General features: G+C 37.9%; 1 protein-coding gene across 3 annotated transcripts in view; it reads right to left on the bottom strand.

Moving 5' to 3' along the window:
* LOC102035133 (protein FAM193A) overlaps positions 1 to 24,121 on the bottom strand; it is a 40,705-nt gene that overhangs the window by 5,172 nt on the left and 11,412 nt on the right. Inside the window, exons 6-18 of one of the 3 annotated variants that reach the window (XM_031060077.1) lie at positions 20,021 to 20,098; positions 18,237 to 18,349; positions 17,848 to 18,090; positions 15,762 to 15,915; positions 15,476 to 15,655; positions 12,335 to 12,586; positions 10,351 to 10,384; positions 10,186 to 10,230; positions 8,661 to 8,933; positions 8,034 to 8,316; positions 5,978 to 6,164; positions 4,240 to 4,470; positions 1,496 to 2,339 (exon numbers count right to left, since the gene is read on the bottom strand). In XM_031060077.1, coding sequence (XP_030915937.1) covers positions 1,496 to 2,339; positions 4,240 to 4,470; positions 5,978 to 6,164; positions 8,034 to 8,316; positions 8,661 to 8,933; positions 10,186 to 10,230; positions 10,351 to 10,384; positions 12,335 to 12,586; positions 15,476 to 15,655; positions 15,762 to 15,915; positions 17,848 to 18,090; positions 18,237 to 18,349; positions 20,021 to 20,098 — 2,917 coding nt within the window. Of the gene's footprint in view, positions 1 to 1,495; positions 2,340 to 4,239; positions 4,471 to 5,977; positions 6,165 to 8,033; positions 8,317 to 8,660; positions 8,934 to 10,185; positions 10,385 to 12,334; positions 12,587 to 15,475; positions 15,656 to 15,761; positions 15,916 to 17,847; positions 18,091 to 18,236; positions 18,350 to 20,020; positions 20,099 to 24,121 lie in introns of all 3 variants that reach the window. The other 2 variants (XM_005424721.3, XM_031060076.1) reach the window with 2 other exon arrangements.

Below are 24,121 nucleotides of genomic sequence, written 5' to 3'. Positions count from 1 at the left end.
GGAGGCAAGGAGGAGGATAAAATGCAGGAAGGTACCTGCAGCATTCTCCTACAGTAAACACCCTCTTCCGTATTTTCTCTTTCAAATGTCTCCAGTCTTCTCCTTCTGATCCCAGTTCTGGAGCTCTGTCTTGCTCCAATCACTGGAGTAAATTCTTCTTTGTAAATTAAAAGAGCCAAAGCCCAAATATACCACAACACAGTATGCACAAGAACTGAGGTGTCAGAGAAAATGGTTCCATACTGTATTGTTGCTTGGCTGACATAGAATGGAAATATTAGGCATCAGATTTAAAAACAGAGATAGTGGGCTGACCCAGTCCAAACAAAAAATCACTAAAAAAACCCTAGCACTTCCTGCAACCAGGAACTAGCTTTACATTTTTGTAACAAAGCTTGACAAAAGTAAGTATTCTGAAACACCGGCAGAGACTGCCAAGGCATGAAGGTCAACTGTCTTGCTGTGCTCACCAGTCAGAAGAGCAGCAAGAACTGGTGTACACTGAATTTATGCAGTGTTACCACTCAGCTGCCAGGTGATCCCAGGGGAATGACTGGGTGCTCCAAGCAGAGAGATGTCCACACCACACAGCTGCCATCTCAGCTGGTAGTCCCAGTAGGGATCCAGGATACGCAGAAATAAAGAGGTGCCTGAGAACAGCAGTTTGACTATGGCGCTAACAAAGCCAATGGGCCAGAACTGTGTTACTCAGCTCTGGTATTAGCTGTTGGATGTGTTCAGGCAAACAAAAAAATAAGTTGTAAATAAAATTGTTCAAGTGCAACTTGCTTGACTTAACTCAATCCTCTACAGTTTTATTATTTCTGAGAAATAAAAATAATTCTGTTGACTAGAATGAGCTGATATGGAGAACACACTCAACTTTGTCAACTAATTAACATCCCACTACAGCTTTTCACTCTGGCAAATAAAAAATAGTAAATTAGTTTCTCTATTCATGTATTTACTTGTTGATGTAATTAATATAAAAAAGGAATCATTTCCACTGAAAAAAAAGCATACTTGAATGACCATACATGAATGACCATTCTTTGACTGAAGAATCCCCTTATTTCCCTTGCCTAAAGAGTAAGACCAACTTCATACTATGCTCTTAGTGCTGTATGAGAAACAATCTTGCTTTTAAAAAACACAAAATAATGGATTTCAACATACAATCAAATAAAACAACATATTTATTTTAGGCAAGAAAAGAAAGTCAGTCTCCTGGAAAGCCTAACTGACAAAACTCCCTATAAAACCTAGAGCATATGCTTATTCATTTGTTTTTAAAAGCATCCTACACTTCTTTAGTAAAACACTATCCATCTCTTAATTGCTGCAATTCCAATGACTTGACTTTTCCTGACACCAGTTTTTCAGTTTTTCTGATTGACATTGGCAGGGATGCCTGAAGATAAGTACGTCGGACGTCTGGAATTAAATGGTAAGAACAGAACATAAGCCAAGTTCTTCAACTTTCTTACACACTTACCAATGGAATTGTTGACTTTGTCCCCTTTTTTCTTCTTGTTTTTCTTGTTCTTGCCTTTTGGTTGAGGAGAATCTGCAAGTATTAACTTATTATTTTGCTGCTGCTCACTTGGTGATGGTGATTCACTTGTTACAGGTGCTTTCTCTTCCTTTACATGGTTCATCTGCTTTTTGTTGTTATTGTTTAATTTCTTCTCATCTTTTTTAGGTTCTGCAAGTGTTGGGAGCTCTGCTGCTTTTGCTTTGGATTCTATTTGGTTTCTGGTTTTAGTCTGAATCTCAGCTGCTTTGGGGGATTCAACAGACTTTTTCACTTGTTCAACACACTGTTTGTTCATCTGTTTTAGTTTCTGTTTGCTGTTTCCTTCTTTATGTTGATGCATAATATCAAGCAGAAAAGAGAGGGGCTCATGCTGCTTTACAGTGCCCTCCTTCTGATAAAGCAGCTTTGAGTCTCTAGTGTTGACAGGGTTGGACAGTTCACAGCCTGTCTCTAGAACTGGCCTCTGGTCTGTGTGATTCACATGTCGGGACAGTGAACCAGCTGAGGTTTCTATCTTTTCTGATTGCTCAAGGGTACCATTCTGAATGTCTTCTGGGCTGTTTGGGACAGCCTCCTTCACTGCCTGGCAGTTCCTAGTGAGCAGCTCTGCCTTTGCACAGTCCTTACTTGTTCTCTCTTTCTTCTTTTTCTTCACAGCCCGCAACTGCTGAAGCTCTTGGAGCCGCTGTAATTCCTGTTTCAGTCTCTCCTCCTCCTCTTCCTCACGCCGCCTCTGCTCCTCAAGCAGCTGGTGATGCTCCCTCTCCCTGGCTTCAGCTTCAAGTCGAGCTTTTTCTTCAAGCTGCAAAGTAACAATAGGTTTATTGAAAGCGACAAATATTAAGGAAATTAAGAGTTTTAGGGATTATTACTACTTTGCTTTATGAATGTTATAAATCCTTGGATGTGAACCTATGAATGTACTTAAATCTATAACTCTGCAGAGCAAGCAAATAGGTGTACAAAGGCTGCCCTTTAAAATATATTACAATCCTTTCTCTATTCACATTTTCTATGTTTCTGTAACTCATTTGACCATTGTTAATACCAGCTGTTGATCCTTTCTTCCCTGTTTCTACGCCTAACTTCACATCAAAGTTTTCTACAGCCACAAAACATTCAGCTTCCTTCTCAAAGACTGTGTGTGTTTCTCAGGTAATTCAAGCTTGCATCAGGTTGTATCATTTACCTGTTCTCTTGCTATGGTAGCAGAGTTGCTCTCTTTCAGAGATCAGGAACGTTAGGGAAAAAAATCATTAAAAACATTCTACTAGCACCAAAATACTAAGCAAACAATAGTTACATTAGAAGTTGTCAAAAATCCTAAGGATGGTAGATTTCCATTGTCAGCCATTAGTTCATTAACTAAAACACAGACATAAGGGACTTTGCCAGCCATTACTGCCAATGCCTGAAACTTTGCTGGGCAGCACTGATCTTGCATCATTAACAAAATGAAACAAAGTCATACAATGAGAACAACCACGAGCATTTATTTTCTTGCACATTTAGAGATGCCTGTATGCCATTACTTTTTCAGTTACAGAAGTCATTCAAAAAATGGGAATTGCTCATGAGAATGACCCTATGGGAATTTTCCACTTCTTACACTCAAACTGCTCTGTATGAGCAAAGTGAATTTTGCATTGCAAATTTTGCAAAGTTTATTTTATTTATAAATAATCCACTAAACCCTCAAGATGCTGAATAGTGCTACAACATGAACATAAAGAATTTAACTTGTGAACATTAGATCTTCCAAACCCATGGAAGCATTTAAAGAATGCAGAAGTAGTGCCAGAAGAAAATCCACAAACAAGAAAATATTTACAGTGTGATCACATAACACGCTTACCAGAAATCAAAAACATTCAGCAACAAATTACATCGTGCTTTTACAATTTTACCAATTACACTGAACTTTATACTTATGGCTGATACTTGAATTGCTCTAAGAAAAGGTTTCCTGCCTGTTCCAACTTAAAAAAAAGGTATTTCCTCTGTTATTCCTTTTTCATATTTCCTCTATATTATCCTCAGCAAATACTGTTTCCAAAAAAATAATTTCACTATTACACATTGGAGATTTTTAGAAATCTTTTTTGCCAATTTTCATTTGAAAGCAACCTGTAATTTTTTCTTCCCTGCCCGCTCTCTGCAGCTTTCCACTCCAGCTCAGGATAACCCTTTGTGTCATCACGTGGCACAGCACTTAACCTCTGTCAATCAGGACAGCAAGGTGCTCAGTGCAATTATTCTAAAAATACCAAATGCAACTCTTCCTCTCTCATAAAAGCACTGACCTATGTTTCCTGGCTTCCTGCAGAGATACTTTATCAAAACCATTATCCTAGTACAGACACTGACTTTTTATTTCCCTCACTTTTAAATGTCAGTGCTACAAACAATAAAATTTATAACATTTCTGATACTCAGAAATAACCTTTAGAAGTGTGGGAAATTCCAATATAAAGCTGACTTGCACCAAAACACGTGACAATGGCATTTTCAGGAATGCTCCCAGTCTAATACATAACTCCTCAGGTAGCCCCTGAACAGGTAAGGCAGCTGTGTAAAAACTGGCAGTGTACCAAAAACCACAATTACAGCATTAGGATAAATCAGTATACAGTGGCATCCTTGAGGGGAGTGCACAGATTCAAAAGTGTGAGGTGTAGGATAAACATACTTTCATGTCTTACCTTTCTCTGCTTATGCCTGGCTCGCTTGGCTGCGCGAGAACTGCTCACAGGTTTGGTTTCAGAGCTGTTTATAAACTGTAGCAAGTCCTCCACCTTTCGATGGTCAACAACACTTTCCCTTTCAGAGATCTGATCGGGTTTCTTTGGCTGCTCCTCTTTCCTTTTTGTTAAACGTAAACGAAGCTTTTCTCGCATCTCTGCATAATTTCTACTGGTTGGTGCAGCTGGAGGCTGAAGGACGCACAACAAAAATTTAGTGACTAAATAGAAAAATTTCACTGACTTATGCTTTGGGGATTTTGAAATATCAAAATACTCTCCCTTCAAATAACACAGGAGGTCCAAACCTCTATCAAGCTCATTGTTTGTACATGAACCTAAAGTGTATTTAAAGTGCAACAGACCTGCCAGACTTGGTGCTGGCTTCTGAACTACATTTTCCAACTGAAAGAACAGCTGATCTTGAGGAGGGGATGGTATGAGTAAGAAGACAAATAAATAACCTTTAAAAGCAGGAAAAAATAGTGTGACTTTTATTTCCATACTCTCTTGTGATTGGTAAGCTGTATTTGAAAATTTCAAAGGAGCAGATGTTTGCTCTGTTTTTATTTCCTGTGAAATCTGTTTCAGAGGTTTGGTTACACAGGCCTCTGGGCTGTACTTGTGAAGGGCTGCTTATCCTGCACTGAAGCCTGCCAGCCCCCGCTCCAGCAGAGTCCCATCAATAACTCAACACTGCTGAAAGTGGAATCCTTGCATCATGTTCCGTATCTGTATTTCCATCCACTGTTCCTGTCTCTCCCCTCCTGATGCCTTATCCTCTCTGCTCCTGTACCAGACCTGGTGCCCATCTGTTCATGGCTGCACCAGTTCAACTGACTAAACCAGCAAAACAAAATCCTGTCACATTCTGCCACTTCAGCAAAATGACTAACTTACCGTGCAGTCAGGTAAGCATCAAACACAAATCAAGCATGGACATGGTGGGAACATTCAAGGAGAAATAGGATGCCTTCCCTGGCCCCTTGAAGCTAGCAGGGCAGGGGCTTTTAATTCACTTGAAGAACTAAGATGAAACTGACCTGATCAAATACATGGCAAATAAACTGAGCTTTTACCTTAAATAGGAAAAATGCCAGTGACTCAACTTGTATCAGTAAACTGATTATTAAAACAGGCCATACACAGATTTACAAGTTAAGAAAAAAATGTGTTATATTTCAGCTAAGAATCTAGAGTTTCTTCTCTTGTTTTTCCTCCTTTTTTAAGAATTGGAATAAAGGGAATACTTTGAGGATTGCTATTTTTACAGAGAGCAGACTAGCTCATAAATTGCTGTAAAGACTTAAACTAATATCCTATATAAAGGGTACTTTTACCCAACCTCATCACATTCATTGTAACTACAGTACTAAAGAGAAGCAAATGAATTTTGTAAAGTTATTTAAATGGCTCAATGCCCTTGTTTGCAGTTTCAGTCAAACGTGGCATCTATTATCCAAGTCAGTTGCTTCCTAAATCTTTTAGTCATTTTTATTGCTCTTAAATGCTTTGAACTGGAAAGGTTTACTTCAATCCTTCATTTCAAAGAGGAAAATTACTTTTCAACTCCTTTTACAACCTCTTGAGTGAGTTCCAATGCCATCCCCTAAGACGCAGTCTGATAAATCACACGCAGCCTTATGATGAGTAAGTGGCAAGAAAGCAAACAAAAGCAATTTAAAATACAAAAACTTACTCCTCCATGGCCGAAGAACTCACAGTAACAGCAGTCACAGTATTTTCCTTCCTTCTGATTTGTGGAAGTTGAGGTACTGGAGCTATGCTCTGAGCAGCTATCTTCATCCTGGCTCTCCTCCCCATCATACTGCTGATGATCGTACGTGTTACTGCTCTCACAGCGATGGCCCTCACAATCAGGATCACTATGTCAAATTAAAAAAAAAGCTTATAAAACCCTAATGAAAATAAATAAGGTATAATAATAACAATAATATCATTATTAAAAAATGAATATACATGTTCCTGTCTCTAACAGGAACAATGGTTCTCAAACTGGCATATCAGCCATCCTAAAGCTTTCATCCACTAACTTGCAAATGGAGACATTCAAAACCAAGCAGTAGGATAAAATGATACACAGGAAAGTGATCTATAAAAAACAAAATTAGTGATGCCCTGAACAAGCAGCCTAGAGAGTGAGTTTTGGAACAGTTCTTCCTGGCTTTAAACAGGTAAAGTATTGCAGAAGTAGTGACTCTAGCTTTTTAAAATGGAATAGTTTTGAAACTGCTGCCCCTCTCACCACTTGTGACATCAAGAAGGTTTTAAATGCAGTTGCAAATCTCCTGGTTTTAGGCATGTTTTCAAGCTCTTGACTTAAATAAAAAATCCAAGGTCAGCTAAAACCTAGAAGTTTCCATTACCCTGTCTGCAACTTGATTTTGAAGGGGAAATACAGGCACATCTCTTCAATAACCAGGTACATGGCATTTGATTGCCCCAGAGCTCTGTGTAACTGCACACAACATTTCTACTTCCCAGGTCTTCTAAAACAGAGGTGATTTTGCTTCAAAAGAAAGCAGTATTAAAAAAATTCCCTCTCTTGTCTGTCATTAGTATTTCTTTGTTCTTATGTTAGAAAGGTGAAAACAGGCCATATTCTGCCTTATCTACAGAGTATGTATAAATCTTCTTTCTAACCTCACTGCCCCTCCCCAGAATGCAATCATTGCTTCTGGGTCTCTCTCAGTTCATTTTTTTCCCCCCCCCCCAAACAAAAAATACCATGTTAGCACCTGGAAACAATTATAAAAAGTTGGATTTCTATTGTGTCCATATTCAATTATGTCCCTGAACTACATAAGAAAAATTCTTTACAAAATTGTAATAATTTCTCAAGTATGAAAGAACAGTTACTTATCTTGAGACATCATCAATAAAACCAGTTGGTAACAGAAAAAAGGACATTTTTAGAAGCATTTACCAAACTCTACCTAAATCTCACACCATCTTCCAAAAACTTACAGCAGCCAGGAGACTACATTGATACCATCCATGATCACAGCCCCACAGGTCAGAGAGCTTAGAGCAATGACTCAACTGCTTTTCTGTTATGCCTTCACCCTTCAGACTGGTGGCAGACATCAAAGGGCTGCCACCATTGTCAGCCTGTCACATACATAACATTACCAGGAGACAGCTCCACCAAAGTCCTTCCCACCTCCAAGACCTTTGAAAACCTTCAGAAATCACAACATTCCTCCACACTAAAACCACTGTGTAAATGGTAGGACTGATATCTAAGAAGCCTTAAGTGTAGTCAGGAAAAAGTGTCACTACATGGCAGGTTTCAAGACCATGTATGACCTCTATTTTGAGCTAAATTACAGAGTAAGAGTAAGTCTTCACAGCTTTCCATTGCTGCTTGCCATGTAATACCAAAATGACAGAAAACAGCTAGGTTATACAAGAGGTTTGTGTCTCAGCAGCAGCAATCATTAACCAGTAATTAGAGTAAGAAAGGACAGTTTGAATTGTATATGCCAGGCAGTATTTCCAAAAGTTAGTAAACATTTGTTTTCAAGCCTCTAAATTCAGTAACTGGACTTGGCAATGGAAATCATATTTGTGAAGTCTCACACCAAGTTAGATACTAAGTGTCTGCATTTGGTTTCATTTGCTGAACACAAACACAGCTTTCACACTACAACCAGTGGCAAAGGAGAAGTATCTGTACTTTCATTTCCCTTCTATTGAATAAAAAAGAATGGCAAGAATAACAACAAACCTACCTGCAGACGCTTGGTGGGGCACTTACAGAGCTGTCTGTGGTTGAAGTAGGAGGTGCAACTGTAGTAGGACAAAGACCTGAATGAGGATCCACAAATCCAGGGGCTGTTGCAGCAGTTTTGGGGAAAGAAGGAGCAGCAAGATTTGGAAGATGTGGTGTGGAGGCTGGAGACAGTGCAGCAGGAGACAGTGAAGGAAGGGATGCTAAACTGGTAGGACTATTTCGTGGTGCAACTGGTGCAGAATGTCTATGGTCCTCTTTATTAATATTGTGGAACACTTCACCTAAATTGGTGGAAAAAAAGAAACCACCTACAGTTAAAAATAATTAGTAAGTCCCCATAAACTATCCATAAAATTATATAGAGTACTGTATATTCTCAGCTTCTATAAAAATCAGCAGTATTTCAACTAATTTCTATTACCAATTTCAAACCCTAACATCAAGGTCTTTCACAAAGTTCTTCAATCCAGAAGTACAGAGACTACTACAAGAATAGTAACAGTAATTAACAAAAATCATCAAGATGCATGATATCACTACATTAAATACTTTTCATATAAATCCTTATAGTTAGCTACATGTACTTGAGCCAGTTACTGAAGCTGTGTGAGTTACAAATCCATACCTATTGATGAAGGTCTCTTGGATGATACTTTGAACTGGTTGCTGCTTGACTGCACTGTAGTTGCTGTGCAGGAGACAGAAGAAGTGGCAGAAGACGTTGCCATGACAACTTTATTAGCTTCCATAAAGGCATCCTGGAAATTGTACAGACATTTCTTCTTTGCAGCATTTTTTTTCTCTTTGCTGTCAGTAACTGCTGTTGTTTCATTGCTAGATGTAGTAGGAAGTGCTTCGGGTCTTATTTCTGAGAGTGCTGGTGCTAATATATCACTCCCTTCAATTGAAACACACAGTAATTAAGAATCACATCATTACTGAAGTGTCTTTACAGGATTTAAATTACACATTCAATAATTCAGATGCAGACATAGGATATATTGTTAATGCTAGCTTAGTAGGATTAGTGAAGGGAATCCTCCTTCCCCCCTCCATTCTCCCAGATAACGTAGCTGTAACAAAATGTGCTGGGAAGTATCAGAGCAGAATCACAAACCCTGAAGACAGAATTCTAAGAATGTTACTAAATGTGTTAACAAGCAGCAAATGTGTTACAGATATCTTCATCCATTTATAATTGAAAAATTTTAATTGGACAACATTTTAACATACTAAATATATAATATCCACTATCTGAAATCCAGGTAGGCCACAACAAAATTGTAAGATGAAACAACACATCCATATCCATCAATACAAAATTATAAACCATTTATTTATTTATTTGAAATTCCAGTTAACAGAAACACCTTTGTGATAGACCTTCCAGATGAGTCTGCCACCAACCATCTGTTGGAATAGCTACCCACAACTACATTTGTAAATGGATGAGCTGTCCTACTGGGGAAGTTTTTCTGGATGTTTTTAATGCCTTTCTTTTTAAGTATCACTGTAGTAGCTTGAACAACTTAGCAGCAGATGAGTCTGAAAAAGAAAGCCAACACACAAAACCCCCAAGCCTCCTTTTTTATACAAGACAAATAAAATAAAGGCTTTTTAGTATTTGCTAGGATGTGAATGGAAAGATTTCTCTCTCTCTCTAATTTTCCTTTTATTCTCTTTCACTTTAACCATTAGGATTTCCAAATGCTTCTTGGCTTAAATTAATCTTTTTCTTGATTTATGCCTTTTTCTCAATGACAATGTGGTTATCTGGGTGCATTATAAGAAGTAGGACAGAGTGCCTTGTCACCAGTGCTCTTACTACCCTGTAGAAATAAGGCAGGCTTTTGTGAAGAAGCCTAGAAGTTATTTAAGTTTTCCTTTACAATACTAAACTTCTGAAGACAAACATAACTCTACAATGACCATAGGTGAAAACCAGCATGCTATTTGTTTCCCTTTAGCATCTTCTCCCCAGTACATAAGAATTTATTTCCCAATTTTCTGCCCAACTGGAGTAGAAGTGGCAGCAAATCTGCCAGAATCCCATCTTATAAAACCATGGTGATAAAACCCACCATTCCTGAAAAGAAACATAAAACATAAGGCTTTTAACTAGTCAGTGTGAAGGAGCAACAAACCCTCACCAGGAATTGTGTCAGGCAAAAACGTAGCAGGATTCCAGTTCTTGTCATTCATCACCTCTGAACCCCAAAGACTTATAAATTTAGAGCTATTCCAATCTGGAGTGCTCCCAAAACAGCTTGGATAAATATGATCTTGGAGAGATGCATTGAATACTTGATGCTTGTTTGTATGATTCTGAACTGGAGCTGGTGGTAATGCCTACAACAAAAACAGAGTATTTTCCCCATTAATATTCTGTTTGCTTGCACAGTCACTCCAACAGCAATATTCAAAGAATAGTGTTTTAATTGGGAAAAGCATTATCAAAAGCATAATAGACACTATTTCCCAGAAAGATAAAAAGGCTGGTTTGTTGATAATTATAATGCATATAATGTATTACACAGATTGTATGTACATGTGTATATTTTACACTCACAAAGCACTGCTTTTAGAATCAACTAACTGATGAACACAAAATACCCAAATCTCAAAAAAATAGTTGTGTCAATATATAATTAAAACCAGTATTTATATGAATTTAGAACTTGCTAGGAATTACTACCTTTCAAAGCATGAGCTGCCTAAACAAACTAATCTTCTCTGACAAGACAATCACTACCACAGAAGACAATTGTGAAAAAGGGATTACAAACACTTCAGCAGTGAAAATAAGGGCAAGAGAAAAAGAAATAAAACACATAAACCAAAAGCAAATTATTTTCTTCCTTTCTTTTAATTTTCAAGTATTAAGTGGTTCCTAACTTACACCTTTTCCTTTTAAGAACCAAGCGGGGAAAAAAAAAGGAAGCACACATTTTTTCTCATTTTATAGAGACAAGTTGTTTGGGCTCACCCCATTTCTTCTGGCTGAAATTGTTTACACACATTCTAAAGTGACCCTTCTCTCAGAGACCTCATGCAACATAAACATTATATTCAAATATTGCCACCTTTAAAAAGGAAAAGCAGGTTTTCTTCTCTTTTTATATAGATTTGATGCAAATTAAAAGCTATGCAGAAGTAGATAGAGATATTATAGATAAAGATATTAAAAATATCAGTTGAGTCCAAAGACATTTCAGACATGAAACTCATGGCCAAACAAACTACTTAAATACCTATTCTCCCTTTTTTATTAAGAAGGATTTTCACTATCTGTCTAATGGTGAAGGTGGGAGGGAGAATAACCTGCATTGAAGAAAATGTAACTACATGGGTGCAAAGAAATACTTAACATGGTTTCCAAAGAACAGCAATGGGCTGTTGCTGGCACATTGCAGGTACGGAACAGAGGTAAGGAAGGGACACCCAAGACAGGAAAACCCAAAGTGGATGTTAGAAGGACAAAAAGAGCAAGAGTCATCTTGGTGGATTATTCTACTCTCCTTGCAACCTTGACCAGTGGATCAGACCAGGAGAAGACAAGGATGTACCTAATGAAAAAGGCTTTTTTGCCCCTCTCAGCAACACCCGCAGTTCAGCTGCTTTAAACATATGTGAAACAACATCCCCATTAAGAGGAATGCTTGGGTTTAACTCATATTTCTGAAAAGCTGTCACTTGGTCCCAATTCTTGTTCCACACCTTTCTCTTGTTTATTATTTAGGAGTTTAAGGTCAAAAGAATTTTGCAGAACCTGCAGAAACACAAGTTCTCTTGAAGGACAAAAAACCCCTTACAAATATGAAATAAGACTCCTGTGTCTCTGTTTGCTCAAAAAAACCCAACAAATCCCAACCAAAAAAAAAGAGAAGAATTCACAAAAATTTTAACAACAAATCCCAGAATATTACTGCCAAAATGGAATACTAAATTTTTCTGATGCATATAAAATGAAGACTTAATTAGTTTTCTTACACTGACTGAAGATCTATCACGGCTTCCACCTTGCAAGCGTCATTTGACTAAACATGCTTTCTAATCACAGTGAAGACATTATCAGTCTTCCTGATGAAAAAATACCATCAGCCATTCTCTATGAACCTTCCAGCAGTTCTCAAACTCACTCCCTGCCCTCAGCATTCCTTGCAAAAGGAATATGAGAACCAAACGACAATTTGCAGCAACTTTTCATTGTTCCACTGATACTCAGTCATGCTGGTTTATACAGCTGTACAGAATTTTTCCTGGGATGGGGATGCATCCATCCCCATTGGTCAGGCTTACCTTATTGTGTGTGAAGGGAGAAGCAGTGTACAAGGTGGGATGGATAAGTGGCCGAGGCAGATGAGGAATTGTATGCAATGGTATATGTCCATGGATGTGAGGGTAAAGATGAAGTGCAGGATGTGCAGGTTTTTCAGGATTCATAAACTGGTGCCCAGCAGGCAGGCGTCCAGTTGCGAGTGCAGAGACTGTTAGTCCTGAGGCTTCTTGTTTGCAAACGTGACATTCACAAGCATTTGGACCTTGGTCAGCCTATAAAAAACCCCAACAAAACCCATCAAAAATTCAATCTACTCAACAGACAATAAATCTTAGTAATCAGTAGCATTATTTCATTTTGCATACATCAATTAATATTTTCAGAGCATCCATATAATTTTTTTCTAGTACCAATAGAAAAGTCTCATAGTGAAACAAAAGCACTAGTGAAGAATCTTTTTCTTAAAAGAATACCCTAAAAACTGAGAGATTTCATACCATATAGAGATTTAATGTCCACTATGAGTGACAACAAGCAAAACTGATACAACTGATACAAACCTTGACAGCATTTGATCACTACTAGGCAATCACCCCAGTATAAAAAGAAAAAGTCTAACTGGATTAATATTTTTCACAATTTTCCAAGCATATGTAAAAAAGAGGTGGGAAGTAGTGGTAAGAGTTGATTAGCTGATCAAATTGAAAACAGTCCTCAGTTGCATTAGGCAGAGCACAAACAACATGTCAAGGGAGGCAATCTCTCCACTCTGCTCAGCACTGATGACACCAGTGCCAGGCTCAGTCCCAGGCTCCCCAGTATGAGAGACAGGGACAGGGACACCCTGCTGTCAGACCAGGGAAGGACCACAAAGATGGGAGCATCTGTCAAGGAGTGAACTAAGAGCACTAGGACTGTTCAGACTCAAAGAGGAGATTCACACTGACTGGGTGGGGAAGGGAAGAATAGAGAGGACAGCACCAGGCTCCTCTCAGTGGCATCCCATGAAAGGATCAGAGGAAATGGACACAGACTGAAAAACAGGAAATTCCACTCAAACCACTCATTTGTGATGTGAGAGTGGCTGAACACTGGAGCATAACAGCTACAGCAGTTCTAGAGCCTCTACTCATGGTGGTACTCAAAACCCAACTGGACACTGTGCTGACCAACTCTCTCTAGATCTTGCTTGGACCAGGAAGGCTGGTCTGGATTATCTGCACAAGGCCCTTCCAAACTCAACTACTCTGTAAATGTGTGAGGCTGACATTTCTCCTAATGATTTCACAATCACACCAACCATGAAAAATCCACACTTCAGAAACTTGTACTGATCTAAAGGTATCATCAGCCTCCGTTGTCTCAAAAGAACTCCAGACTTTAGAAAAAAAGCAGCTCAGGAAAGAGCAGCTCCATTTCCCTTTCAGCTCATTATTTTTTCCAGCACTGTCACCTGACATTTCACTGGTAGATAATTTTACCAGAAGCAATACCAAAAATACTTCCCAATTCCTCCTTTTCCCACCAATGCGGCAGTTCACATTTTTCCAAAGATGTAACATTAAGATTAGCTTTCTAGAGAAGAACTGACAGGTGATGCTCTTCTTAAATATCTCTTCTTCTCAGAAACAAGTAACTCATCATTATCATTTAAAGGCATTACACCCTTTAACACAAGGTATATTTTAATAAATAACAGATGTCATAAACCAAATACAACAACTGAATTAACTCCATGTATAAAGAAAACAAAAAAAACCCACCTTCATAATAAAAAAAAAAACCAGTACTATCCAGAAATTAACACTAATCTACTAACAAATGAAAATGGAAAAAATATTTCAAACAAACTGAAGAGACTCAAACCCCAATTCTGACGAATTGGGTACTGAAAAGGAATCCAAGAGAAATAGAGGTACTGAGTAAATAAGCAAAACCAAGAGGTAATGTCAAAAAATCTCAAATTCACATGACATGTATAAGCGAAATTGATCACTTAAATACAACACTACACTACGCAGCTCTGATTAGAAGATCAGACTAAAAAAAGACATTAAGAGTTCCTCAGAATCATTCTGAAAATACTCTTATTCCTCAAAGAAAAGAAAAAGGCTAATCCATCTTTTTATCTTGCATTTTAGTTTGCTTCCCTAAGGCAAGCAGACTTATATAATCTAATTTGATTTTCCACAACACATACTGAATCTCTTCACCAGTTTCAAACTAGTCTCACAGAGGTCTCACCCCATGTAATTTTTAAGGCATAGGTCAGCAATACATAGAATAAACCCTCAATGTACTCGCTGAAAGAAAATTAGTTTAATACTCTTAATACTTCCAGTGGAAGGTCTTAAAACATCCTAACCAGAGGATAACATCTGCTGGGAGGTGATTGTCTGAGGTCTGAAAAGGTGCACCAATATGCACTCCTCTCATGCAATAAGAACAAATAAAAGTGACAGTCTCTCTCAAAGCAGTGAGCCTGTGCTGTAGCTGCAGGGTAACTTAGATTGAAATCCTCGTGGTTATAGAGACAAATCCATTGGATCCTTTGCTTTGGTGCTCAGTTGTTAAACCAAACACCGCTACTTGCAGAGCAGATAGACCAGGCATGATTCTCTAGGTGGTCTGATGACCTTACAGTCAAGAGCTTCATAACCTCAAACCATTAAAAACAAACAAACCAAACATCCCAAGACCCATGCTGTTGAGCCATGCAACTGATTTAAATACACAGGGTTTACACAGGGAAAGGCAATCCTCAAATAGCATATGAAAGAAATATGTGTTAACTAAGTACTCATAACATCCACCCCCCACCCTAATTAATTTCAAATAACGTAACACTAACATTTAGCAAAGACCAGGCTGATCTTCCAAACAGAAATGCTTGTTAGCTTATGTTTCTCATTCATACAGGTAGGAACAGGCTTCTTCCCCTTTTCCTGAAGCAAATTTTAATACAACTGACATATTTCAGGTTTTGACTAAAAGATTATTTGACATGACAATGTAACAATTAGTTATTTTAGGTGTCATACTTACCTACTGACAACTTAATATTTTTAATTTAAAAATTAATTTATGATGTAAATGTTTTCTCATTCAACAGCCACATTTCAGAAATTAATCTACCACAAGATACTTTTAGATGACTGTACCTGCTGGCTGGGGTAAGAAGGTGGTGGACTATCCATTTTTGTTTCATCTTTCCTTAATGCCCTTTTTCCTAGAGACATTTCCTCCTTTTGAGTCCCTGGTGGTTCACCACTGCTCTCCCCATCTGCTTCTTCATCATCTGCTTCTGAGGAACTGCTGCTAGTACTGCTCACCTGAGGAGACTGGACAACATTAACTCATTAACATGGGGACATTAATAAGGACACGCCTTTCTCCAGTGAGCACATCCAAAAAGCAGAACAAGCTAGGACACTGTAAATGCTGTACCTCATCTTTCAGGGCCATGTTTTCGCCGCCGCCGTTCAGCTCGCTGTGGATTCCGTTCATGTTGGCTACAACCTCTGCATCGTCGTAATTATTCAGAGGGTAGATATCAGCAAATTTTGCTGATAATGGTGCAACATCATCATCATCACTACCACTGAGGGGACAAGAGGCTTAGATAAATCCCAATGCTCAGTTACAGTGAAAGCAGCTACAATATCAAGATGAAATAAAGTTGAGGGTATCCCTTGTATAAATGTTCCAATTAGGAATCAACGGATGGTCTTCCAAGTTTTTCAACTTGAATTTACTTTTTCAAGCAAGCAAAACAAACAATCTGCCACACAATACTGCTCAGTGTAGCAGTCACATGCCTGAATGACAGACTCAACTGAAAATAAGATTCTCTACTGGTTTTGAGAACACCGTTTTCAAACACTGTTTTCTGGCCAAGAATCTATGGAACTAGTAATTCCAAGATACTGATGGTCTTCAATTTGATGAAAAAAGCTTTATGCCAATGTCTTCCTTCATACAAATTGCTAAGTGGAAAAACCACAATATAAAATTTGAATTTTTCCACACATTAAATGTCACACCAGTAAAAAGGGAACACCGAACACATCACAGTAGCTCTTAAATTTCTCAATAGCCATTAGTTTGTAGACAACCCCACATCTGCATGCTTTTCAAAATCTGCTCTAAAATACTAAGTGAATTTTTTTTGCCTAACAGATAGACAGTAAAACGATGTGCACATTTAATTACTCACTCCAGGGAAGTGTTGCAAAGATCAGTTAGTTCACGTTGCTACAATAATCCAGAGCTCTTAAAAGAGCTCTTAAACTGTGTACTTTTATCTTGTTGCATTCCATAAAATACTCAGCCAAAATTTAATTACATGATGGCACCATTAGGCATATTTCAAATGTGCAATGAAGAAACAAAACGCAGCAGATAGTATGAGACATAAAATGGCACTTCCCCAAAGAGCAGTGGTATTTCCCTAAAAATAGGCTTCTTACAGTAAATAATACTTGGATTGAACTGATCTACCTTCTGAAGAGACAAAGTGAACAATTTTTGACATTTCAGCTCCAAAATTAGTGAGAGTTTAAAGAAATGGCAAAGTACACGTTTAAGAACATGTAGCTGTTTTAAAGTGCTCTCTGAATGGGTGCAGAAACTACAGCTCTGTAATGGAACACTATACCATTGGTGGCAGTAGATAAACGCTTAGAGAAAATGGAACTTAGTGACTGACAGTCACCAGAAACACCCCACCCATCTGCACTGTCCTCGTTCAGCACAGCCTATGAGCACAGAACGCTATGGCAAATTCCCCTGACTGCACCTACAGCACGTATTTCATTATTTCAGTGTTCCCACCAAGAAAGTAACTCAAGTTGGAGTTTTAAAGTATTTCTTTAGAATAGCACATAACAGAGGAGACTCCTGGTTAGCTGTAGCCATACTGAGCACAAAAGCCAGCCCACCAAGCAGCTTTAAGTCTTTGGAATCATGAAGGGGTGGAAGTTCACCATTAGACTAATGTCTCAAATCTGATAAAAACTGATTGGAGTGTACAAAATTGGGTGGCAGATACTTCTGATAGGGACAAAAATTATTGATGCAGGCCATATTAACACAGGTTCAACAATCCAAATAGCCATATAATAAAGGCTTTTTTTGGAACTAAAGAGATTCATGTGAAATGATGATCCTTCAAAGAAAGGAATGCCAGTTCCCTTGCTCAGTTTAGGAAAATCTGACATTTCAAGACAATGCTCTAAAGTAGACTAATATCTGATGTCCCTGTAATTGCAAAGCAGGAGAGCACACACTACAAAAACTTCTAGGAATACTGGTATTCAGTATCTTCACAAATTTTCAGAAATGTGACAGCATCTTTTTTCATATATGTAAGTTTGCACAACATACAGCTGGAGTTGTGGCCAGCTGAATACAGTACCATTATTAAATAATTTTCTGAGGCAAAACTAGCATTACATAATGATAGCCTGCCAATGTCATTTGCCTGCTTAAGTCCAATTCACTATAAACATTTAAAACAGAAAAAGGAACTTACAAAGTTGGTGCAGAACCATTATCTGCGAGGATGAGTCTGGGATGTTGCTGAATTGTGATAGGTGAGCTGGATCCAGATCCTGAACTTGCTGAAGACATACTGGGTGGGCGGATCTCAGATAAATAATCCGGAGCAGAATCAATTTGTAGTGGTAACTGGTTAATGTGGATATCATCCGTTATGGGAGAATCCATGATGCCACATGTTAAAATGTGTGAAAGGCTGCAGTCATCACAAGTACATCTGCTCAAAAATTAAATTACAGATTTTTATGATCTTGTTTAACTATTTAAAGTAACCATATTCTTTGTTCCAATAATGTATTTCATTTCCCCTTGAACAGGAAAGTAATGATTTATTATGATTTCATACTAAAAACATCAGCTCACCTTCTTCTATAATTACAGTTGGGACAGTCAGGCATGCTCAAACGTGATGACAGCATGTGTCTCATTGTGTCTGTGAAGTTGTTCTCCCCAGATAGTGCTTTCTTGTTATTAAGCTGAAGTAAATGGTAAAAGCAGTGTTTTAGTAGTGCAAGTCTTCCCGTTAAAAACTCAATGGCACATAATGACAAGTTACATAACCTATGTAACCCTTTCTTGCCCAAAGAAAAAGGGTTCTTTGGGCAAAATTATTTAAAAGCAGAATAATTCAGAATAATTCCATGAAGGTGGCATTTTGATCACAAAAAGGAAGTTCAAAGTTACAAATGACAAACATTTGGCATCAATACTCCTCAAATAAAGTCTGTCTCTACTGTGAAATAGGAAAGTGGACAAGTCTGTCTCCCTGACTCATTCATATGTACATCCTGCACTGTATTTCTGTTGATGCATTCTGAACTTGAGCAGTTTTTGTCTTGTTTCATGATATGCACAAAAGGACACTGCTGACAAATGGGGAAAGCAAACTGACCCTTAACTTGCAAATCAAAAGAATTTAGGACTAATTTGTTAGCTACCATGGCATGGAGTCAAGAGTAGCTGCCCAAAACAGGACTTGACTGCATTAGTAAAAAAACACAACCCAAATAATCTCCACCTGGCAGAGGCCTAATCCTGAAAGCACCTAATTTCATTAGGTACCTACAAGCCTTAGGTTAAACAAGGATGTGCCTAAGCTCCCACTTCTGCAGATGCCCAGACCTGATCCTTACCCAAGCAGCCATGGTCTTACAGCTCACTTAAGGCCAATTAGGATCAAGGAAAAAGAGGATTCTTCCTCAAGTCCTCTGAGGAGACCTGTATACCAGATGTTCTGAATACATGGTTAACACAGGCTTATGTTCCTTATAGGAAAAAGTACTTACTGATGACTGCTTTGAGACATTGCCAATTTAAGCTTAAGTTTAAGTTTATTAAAATGTACTATCATGCTCTCTCTGGCTCATGACTAGCGTTTCTTTCTGCATACTGGTACAGGAACGGAGACGTTCTCCATCCAGAGTTGACTCTAGCCGAAGCCCACTGTACTCTTATGGAAAGCATGATGCACACTTGAACACTTCTAGGCTGCAGAAGAGAGTACTGAGTCTTAAACAGCAGTTTTAGAATAAGGTAGAAACTTCTACTGGCCCCTCTCTGGTTACAGCTTAAAAAAAGGAACACAGTTCTGCTCAGCCCTTTCCCCAAAAAGCAACTGCAGGAGCTATCTCTGGGGTCTCAACAGGTGGAATCACCTGCCCTGACACTGAGGCTCCTACTCCTGCACACACACACAGGCATTTGTTAAATTCTTGAGCACAGTATTCCCTACCATGTACATTGAGACAGCTCCACACTCAATGTATTGGCTGTTTTGGATCCTGCTGCACTGAAGCCTGTCTGTTTTCCCACAAACCTGAAACCCTCTAACTTTATGGATTCCTACAGATCCCACTCTAAGGCAACAAAAATTCCATGCTTTTTCGTACAAAGATTTTAAACACCTGGCATTCAGTCCTAAGACCACAGTGTTTATGTTTTACCTTGTAGTAACTGAGATTACGGACTTTTACCTGCTCTTCTTGGATCTCACTTCTCTGCATTTTAACCGAGCAAATTTCATGTCTGGCATAGTTGCAGAATTAGATTGCACAGAACTAGCACAACATACTACACTCATGTTTGCATCTTACAAATACATGTGCAGCATTAGTATAACTTAGAAGGGTATGAAAAAAAAATCCTACCTGCTCTTCAATAAAACGTCTCTGTTTAAAAAATTCCCAGTCTTCCTTTAGCATGCGTTGTTTTGTTTTCATTGCCATCTAAAACAGAATTTGAGGAAAACTCATTGATTTAACAATAGAAAACCTACTTTGTTGTCAACTGGCCTGTTTCGTTAAACCTAGCTGATCTATACTACTCTGCAAATACTTACACACTTAGTCAATATGAAATGTGTTTTATTTGCTAATAATTTGAGTCACTTCAATGAAAGATTTTATATTTATTTACATGATTTTTCACTTGTATTTTCCACTTGGATTTTTGCACTCTTACTCCTTATGTTAATATTTCTTTTCATTAAATAGCTTCATAATATTTTTGATAAACAGTGATTGCTATTAAATACTCAACATCTCAGATTCACAGCAATCCATTAAAATCTAGAGATACTGGATTTACAGCAAGGCCCCAGTGCAGGCACAAGTGTAAACCCTGAAGTACCACATGTGGAATTAATCAGCCAAAGAGTCAAAAGGATCAAAAGCAGTGACCTAGGCTAACACTATTTAATCATCAAAGTTCTTCATGCCCCTTGATTCATCTAAGGCTGGAAAAATACTTTATAATTGCTGGTCTCTCAAATCACATCAACATAAATGAACATAAGAGTTTGTAACTTTTAATACACAAATGATATTTTTCTGATTTAGTAAATAAATTGACTCTGAGGGAACGCAAAAGCTTTCATGAACTCTAACACAGCAAAATGCAAGAACAAAACTTCTCCTGTTGTACATTACAACATTGTAACAGTATTACTTCATCAGTGAGGAAAAACAACTACCTGGGTTATGTTTTACAGACATTTTTAAAAATTTACCTAAATAATAATAATCATCATCATAATCTATCACCTTATAGAATATGAGATTACTTCATAAAATAGGTTAGTGAGCCAAAGACCACTAGGTTACACCATTAGCAACATTCTTTTTATCCTCAAAAGCATGCCTCCAGAAATTCATACTTGATAAAAAGTTTAAAGTCCCACTACTAAGCTAAGCATATTATTGCTATTATCATTATTTACTTAGGAAGATAAAATTTTAAGCTGGGGATCTGAAACAGTATTAAGTGAAAAAAATCTGCCTAATTAATTTCTGAAACTATCAGCATCATATTTTAATTCCTACTGTGGATTTGGATTTCCTTTACTCCAGTGAGATAACGCTAACACCAAAAAATGAGTTTACCATGTCCACATGTGTTTATAAAAAATAAGAAAAAAAAAGACATCTATGAAATATTCTTAAATCACTCATACCACTTCTTAGACACACTAAAAGGTACTGCAGAGCCTGTGCGAAGTAACATCAGAAATTTCATCCTGCATGAACTATCAGCCCCTGAGAACCCTAGGGCTATATTTAAGGCCAGCAGCTCTCACTGGTTTGGGTGCCCTGACACCTGAGCCCTCACCATCAAAGTCAGCCACCTGCATTCACTACACTTTGTAAGAGAAGACTTTTAATGCCAGAGAACGACATTTAAAACAGCCAGTGCATTAACTGGGAGCTGCCTACTCAAGCCTGCCCCGAAACTGTCACAGCAAACAGCCCAGGATAAGGCCTGGTACCTGAGCATTAATGGGAACAGGAGCTGATACTCAAGTTTTCCTACTTCCACCTTTGCAGCCTTGCCAATACTCCATATCTACAAGTATCTTAAGTTATCGATTCCATAAATAATAGAAACCCACTTCTCTCCCTCCTTCCTTTTCCCCAGTGAATATTTATTTCACCAGAGCAAAGCAGCTGCAACACAAACCACATGAATCATGCCCAAGAACTCTGCTAGGGAGGGAGAGATAAATTCAAATGCCATCAGAGGAAAAAATTTACACTTCAGTCTCGTACATCTGGACTGAATATGATTAACACTGCCCAATGGAGAAGAGAGGGTCACTACCACCCTCTTCCTTCCTCCCTACTTATTTGAGGCTAAAAAGTATTTGAGCTCCATCAGACAAGCAAGACAGACAGGTGAATAAGTACTCTTCCATTCTGAAATGGGTTTAATCAAGAAATGAAGCCAGCAGCCTGGTCAGAACAGAAACATAACATTAAATCATCTGTGAAAACTCTGATGCCCATACACATATCACAGGATGCTTGTTTCTTCCAAATTTTAAAGTCTGCACCAAATGTAAATCGCACATTTGATCTTCCCAGATTTCATGTGTGAATCTATTTTCCTAGACTATTTCACTAGAAATAACAAAAATAATTCCTCCTATCACAAACTCTCAGCACAAAAAAATAACGATTGCTTCAGTTATCTATACAGCCACCAAAAAGACAAAAAACAACTTATGCCCATATTATCTTTCTATTAAGTTGACCAGGACTTTAAAAAAAAATTAAAATCACACATTAATATGGAGAGACATATTTTGCCTGGGCAAAAACATTTCAGTAAAAAAAAAATTATAATTAAAAAGGGAAATAAAAAAAGGAGATCCTTTGTCACAAAGCACATATGACTGTCTAGCAATTACTTGTTGAAATATCCCAGGACCTCCTAGGTAATTGTAATGTAAGTTTGGTAAGGAAATCACAATCTGGATGTACAGCTGCATACACTTAAAACTCTCCTGTACTCAAGATACTCCAAAGACTTTCCTCAGATTTAGCATACGATTAATTCAGGCACTGATACAGATGATTCCTTATTCTCAACTTTATCACAGCATACAGACATGGCCCACCAGTGCATTAAGTTATGTCTGTGCATGGCACAGCTATCTTACACCGTCTTAAACAATTAATATTTGTGTTGCTTGCAAGAGCTAATCTCTTTTTTTACCAACATGTAAGACAACATACTATAGTGAAGGGTCCATCAATTATCTTTGCTGATGGGCTGCTTTGGATATAGTTCCACAATACATAAGTGAGAACCATTCTTGGATCTCCTTTCTTTTTTAACTTTTCAAACACTACCAAGAAAACCTCACGATTTTGTTGAGCCAAGAAGCAAGAAACTAATGAACATGCATTCACTATGAAGTGAATGATCCACAGTTTCTGTAGCAGCTGGGCTTTGATTTCTACTTTGTTGACAAAAATATCACTGCAAATTCAGGTATGACAGTTATACTGAATAATGTATTTTTGATCAAGAGAGTATCATAGGTTATCAACAACGCAGGGTTTAAGGCAGGACTGTGAAAATGCTTTTTCCTACAAATAAATACCAATATAAATCTGACTATCTTCTTTAAAATTTGAGGGTTTAAGTTTTACAGTTGTTTCTCCTACCGACCTCCCTGCATCATTGCAGGTACTTTTGGTCATTAGGAAAGAAGTCATCACATTAAATTCCCCAACTGGGAGAAGAGCGCCTGTCTGCATAGGATACAGGCTTCACTGAGCAAATTTAAAAAACGCTACAAGACAGGACTTGTGGCAGCTGCATGGTCACTTGATAAAAAGAAATACAGAAAAGTCAGTTAAGAGCTGATCAAGTGGTGCAGAACAACCAGTCAGAAACCAAACATGAATGTGACTCTACAGAAATGCCATTGAAAAAAAAAATAGCTAAATGATGGCAGTGAAGTGGGCTCCTTTTCTTACCAGAGAGGCAATATCAGACAGCCATGATACCCTGACACCATGGGAAAGATGACTTCTAATAGCATAAAATGTGAGGTGATAACATTTTACTGAGGTGTAATCAAATATTTGATTTGGTCAAAATTTCTCTTGGAAAAAGAGAAAAAAGCAAAAGCAGCCAGACCAAGAGAAAACTTTTTAACTCAAAGCACACAGATGCAGTCCCCAAATATAGAGTGAACTCTAAAAATAAAATTAGTTATATCCTGTTAAGGCGCTGGAATTAATGGTAAAAGTTCACTTGAATCTTCAACACAGGGAACAACTTCTGAAGGACATTTACAGTGCATCATAAGACTAAATATGTTTGTCATCTATGGAAGCAACACAGTATTACTAAATCTCAAATTAGTTCTCCATATTCCTACTGCTCATAAAACTTCAAAACAGAAGGAAGTTTCTAGAATTCATAGAATTCTCTATCTTCAGTTATATTTCCAAGACATT

Source organism: Geospiza fortis, unplaced genomic scaffold (genome assembly GCF_000277835.1).
Source record: "Geospiza fortis unplaced genomic scaffold, GeoFor_1.0 scaffold147, whole genome shotgun sequence".
NCBI lineage: Eukaryota > Metazoa > Chordata > Aves > Passeriformes > Thraupidae > Geospiza > Geospiza fortis.
The sequence above is the reverse complement of the archived record's forward strand: the minus strand, read 5'-3'. Positions and strand labels throughout refer to the sequence as shown.